The sequence below is a fragment of the Oreochromis niloticus genome, linkage group LG5 (assembly GCF_001858045.2).
Source record: "Oreochromis niloticus isolate F11D_XX linkage group LG5, O_niloticus_UMD_NMBU, whole genome shotgun sequence".
Taxonomy (NCBI): domain Eukaryota; kingdom Metazoa; phylum Chordata; class Actinopteri; order Cichliformes; family Cichlidae; genus Oreochromis; species Oreochromis niloticus.
In genome coordinates this window covers 30872839-30877872 of record NC_031970.2, presented here as the reverse complement: position 1 = coordinate 30877872, position 5034 = coordinate 30872839, and the positions used below count along the sequence as shown (strand labels likewise).

Here is a 5034-nt window from a genome sequence, read left to right as displayed (position 1 = left end):
CATTCAAGAGCCAGTCTGTTTCACTTTCACTTTTCCCATCCAAAGACAACTTTGCAGACAGAATACAGATATCATGTTCCCTGCTAATTATCTAAACGGAGCACAGAAAAGAACATGCTGCTAACTTTATTTATTATTATTATTATTATGGTGCTTATATAGGCAGGATATACATGATTAATATTACAGCGTAACAGTTATCTATTTGTTTGCAGATCAAAAGCAGACTAGTGTTTAGCACCGCCCACTGATGCAGGTCAGGGGCGTTTCCAGGATTTGTAAAATAAGGTGACACAGGGGTGAACACAGCAGGGTGGCCACAGGAAATCAGAATATGTAATCTAAAATAAAATCAGTGTGCAAAATTGGTGATTTTCAGGTTACCCTTCTATGCCTTACTGAAGATATTGGCTATTAGGGTGAAATGTGGCAGTGCACAAATATCATTTCATGTTGGGTAATTGTTTTGCAAAAGAAAAAAAGTATTTGGACTTCTTAAGTAAAAGTTAAAATCCTACTTAACTTAATAGTGCACATTTTATATGATCAAAATATATTTAAAAGTGCAAATGAAGGAAAGTAAGCACACTCATTATGTAGAGTGGCACTTTTCAACATCATGTACATAATTATTAATCCACTGACACATCTATTTCTTGACTTTTCATTAATTTAGTTACTTTTATACAATTTTCACTTTTTCACACAGGGCCATGTAGGTTTGGATTTTTTTTCCTTCTTAATATTAAAGACCTTCATTTAGAAACTTCATTTTGTGTTTACTTGTGTTATCTTTGTCTAATATTTAAATTTGTTTGATGATCTGAAACATTTAAGTGTGACAAAATGCAAAAAAAACCCCAAACACTTTTCCCACACCACTGTATATGAAAAAAAAAAAAAAGAAATCTAAATGCTTTCCCTTTGCTTTGTCTTTGTGGAGCCTGCAATAGATGGTGCTCACAGTCTGATGGGAACACAGGCTACTTTTGTTTCAGCTCAACTGTTTAAACCCATTTGATGTAATTTGCCTCAGTTCTAAAGACTTATTTTCTTTCAAATATTAATGGAACAAGTATTCAACTTTAAAGTTTTGTGTAATTTCTTTGCCTTCACATTGTTGTTTAGCTATGGTGATTGTTGGTGTAAGGAGTCAGATGAGAGAATTAGAAAGTGAACAGTTGAGGCTGTTAACCTATGATGGGCAGCAATATTTGGGAGTCCTGTCAGAGATTTTTATGTCCTTTTGTAAAGTGACCAACTGTAGTAATACATGAATTAACTTTGTAACTCACTGTAAATTCTTTATCTTGCCACCCTCTAATTTTATTTTGGCCACAACCTGTACTAACCTGCTATTTGAATATGCAACTCTGAAAGGACAGTTAGATATAAAACAAATAGATGTGAACTTTCTGAATGAGAATGTTTTAATTCTAGACACAAGAACGCAAAAACATTTAAAATACATTCATCACTGAGCAATTATAGTAATTAATTAATCCCACATAGTCACACAATAACATTAACCCTTGAATTTTGTGTAAAACATGCATCCATTTCAGATCGCTTCATTTTTTTTGTTCAGAAAAAGAATTAATTGCGAATAAAAATCCAAACCTTAAGTTGTAAATAATGAAATAAACAAACAATTCTATAAAGAATCAAGCCCTTTGACTCAGTGTGTAAACCACAATAACCTGCTAGTAATCTAAGATCTACAGTGTTGAACTAAATCACTCCATACTTCAGTGCAATTTATCAGTATTATTCATAATCTTTTCATTGTCATCAATCAATCTTCATTATGGCTGAAGGTTTCTTCATCCTCGTGAGACTCTGCACTGTTACACGACTCATCTGCAGACAGGTTTTCCTCTTCTTGTGCTTCACTGTCAGAAATCAGAGTGTCCTCCTGTGACCCCAGAGAGTCAGCGGCCTCTTCCTTTGCTGCCTTGGACTGCATTGACCACAATTTTTGGATTTTCTTTGGGCACCACACAAACTCATCTTTAGGCTCATAGTTCAAATATGCATACTTGATGAGATTTCTGCGCTGTGTCTTATCAAGTACAGCAAACAAAAAGTAGCTGAGGACGCTGTCCCTGATGTTTGGAAGTTGTCCGTTGACCAGAGTCTCCTCCAGGAAGAAGTGGACCAGAGGGACTTGGTAGTGAGGGTAACCCAGGGTTCCCAGACACTTCAGGATGCGAGTGATGCGCAGGTTGTTGTGTGTGTGACTGTCAGACAGTGATCAGTCCCAAAATTAGATCATTTACAGCTTTTTGTCACTTTTACTGCACACAGATTTTTTAAATTCAGAGGTAGTTTTACCTGTTAAGGTTGTGAAATCTCTCTTCCCAGTGCTCTGCTCTCCTGACTTCTCCAGTTTTTTCATCACACAACACGATACCATAAAAGTCCAACATGAGCTTGTACGACTTCAGCAGGTTTTCCTTTGCAATGCTGTGATTAAGAAAATCCTGAAGGAAACATTGAACCTCTATCAGTGTATAAGACATGTTTTCTTTTTAAATCATAACTTGGTAACTTTCACAGGTTTACCGTAATTTCTTCCTTTGTCAGTGTACTGGCCTCATAGTTCACTCCTGGTTCTTGCAGTGGGAACAACCTTTGAGAGAAAATGTCGTTACAAACTGGAACTGAACTTTTTACATTGTATGTGTGACTATAGAGTAACTTACCACTGAATATATGTGTGCACATACTCAAGTCTTTCATAGTCTCCGTACCATTTTTCATGGATATCAGTTATGTAGACACCTGGTAACAAATACAAGTCACAGCAAATAAATCTGTTTGTAAATGAAGCTGCACAGATTAAGATTTATCCAGTGATCACTGAGGTGGCTCAAACTAATATCTCTGTACTATAAAATATCTTTATAGTACCTCCTTTATAATATCTTTTTTTGACATCTCATGATTGTAACATTCTTGTGTAATATCAGTACCGTTTAAGGCCACTGAAGGTTCTGATGACACGGAGATATTGAGAGGATTAGATGAATAAAATAATGAATTTTATAAGCTCTCATTCTTCAACAAATAAATTACAGAAAAACATTTATTTTACTTCCACTTCATTGATATACTTTGTTCTACTAAAAAGGCCTACCGTCTGGCAACGATCGTTTCTTTCCAAGGTAGAAATTCAGGTTAGGATTCTCCTACACAAGAGAAAAGAATTTGATTCAAACCATTTATTTTGTTCTTCTATGAAATAAATCTAAAAACAAACGTGCACATACATTTGTGTTCTTCTTCCTGTGCTGTGTCTTGAGTTGGTTCTGCAGGGACACATAAAAGAACAACATGTGCTTGGCTTGTGCTTAAACATGAGAGTGTGTGTTTACAGTGTGTGTGTGAGACTTACAGGGTAGTCATGTCTGTAGTTCTGCATGTCTCTCGCAGCACGTTCAAATCTGCTGAACTTGTACTGGAACACAGAAGACAAATGAAGTTCAGGGGTAACACTGCACAGTTAAAGGAGACATTCAGTAACCCAAAGATCATCCTTGGAGATCCTCCATCTCTATTTACAATAAATTGGTTTCTGTCTTTGTGCATATGTCATTCTGTGGCTCTTTGTTTTCATTTGTTGATCTCGTATTGATTATTTCAGAGATATATTTCACAACACAAAATGTAATCACCACTCTAAAAATGTTTCTGGTTATCTACTTCTTTGTTCACCATTGTTATTTGTGTCCATTTTATTTTCCCCACTGACTTTAATCTCTTTCGTGAAATTTTAAATCTCTTTGTAAATGTCTTTCTTTGGCTCTTTGTTGTTTTTTGAGCCATCTTTGTGATTTTTTCTTGCAGGAAAAATCAAGAAATGTGAACAGAGCTATCACCTCAATAAAGTTCTCTGGAGGAGCCACTTAACACCTTGGGCCCCTGGGCTGGTGACAGGTGGCTCCTTTTATGCCTGCAGTAAATGATTTGTGAGCAGACGTGGAAAATCAACCCACTTGTGACAGGCACTGGTTTATTTACATGGTTGGAGTTTGTTGTCTGTCTGATCCTGCTGGGTGGGCTCTCCTCATTCGGGTCGGTCTCCCAGGTTGAATCATAGTCGCAGTAGAATTCATCGGTAGTGTGAACTCGATACTCTGTGCTGTCAAACTCTTCTTCCGGCCCTGTCAGCTTCTTCCCTTCGTCAACTTCGTTTTCTGTGCGTATGTCAGACTCATTTGAGTGTACCATAGAAACCTAAAATGAATAAAGTAAAGAGCAAATCACGGCATTATGCTATGTTTGTATCTCCAAGTTGCCTGTTATACAGTTGATCAATTCTTTTTCACGGTTTACTTTCACAGAATACGAACTTAAAACGATTGGTGAGAAACCTGCATGATCACCTGTTACTGTAAATGGTCATTTCTTTACTCACAGTTTCATCAACGGTCTCAGATCGATCATTTTGAAAGTCCTCTTGGTTAGACCTTGCTCGCTTGCTCACGGGCACCCCACCTTCCTCTGAGGGCCTCTTCTGTCCGGGACTAATAGCCCTCTCTTCGTCGTCAAGTGAATTCTTGGGTGGACGTGTGTTGTCATCGCTTGTTTCAGATTCATTTCCGCCTTTCTTTGAATAAGTTAAATATCTAAACACCACCAATGGGAAAAGCAAGAGCAGTAAAGGATTCCTGTGGCGCACTATCCAGTCCCAAAGCGAGCGAAACCCATTGTATCCGAACCAAAGCATTATTACTTTACAGCAGCGACACAGCACCGACATAACCCTCATGCGTGAAGATAATCGGTCAGTCTGTTTCGCTTTCCCTTACTCACTTCACAGAAAACCGAAACTAAACTTTGCGGCGACAAACAACATGTTACCGACCGTCGGTATCATGTTACTGACTATTTATACGCTGCTGCAAATCAAAAGTAGACTAGACTTTAGTTTGGGAAAACTTGGTTGACGTGTAAAAGGTAATTTTCTTTTAAAAGTAAACTATGTCAGAAATCCAAATACCTTCACTTGGGCTTGTGTTATTTCACTGT

General features: G+C 37.4%; 1 protein-coding gene across 1 annotated transcript; it reads right to left on the bottom strand.

Annotated features, from left to right (window-relative positions):
- Positions 1 to 1407: 1407 nt before the first annotated feature.
- Positions 1408 to 4824, bottom strand: LOC106098040 (opioid growth factor receptor-like protein 1). The gene is made up of 9 exons (XM_019358660.2): positions 4421 to 4824; positions 4024 to 4239; positions 3398 to 3460; positions 3273 to 3311; positions 3140 to 3191; positions 2706 to 2784; positions 2566 to 2632; positions 2335 to 2483; positions 1408 to 2240 (listed from the first exon to the last, which is right to left on the bottom strand). Exons 1-9 carry the CDS (start codon positions 4772 to 4774, stop codon positions 1796 to 1798), a joined length of 1464 nt encoding a protein of 487 aa, XP_019214205.1. The 5' UTR covers positions 4775 to 4824; the 3' UTR covers positions 1408 to 1795.
- Between the last annotated feature and the right edge of the window lie 210 nt (positions 4825 to 5034).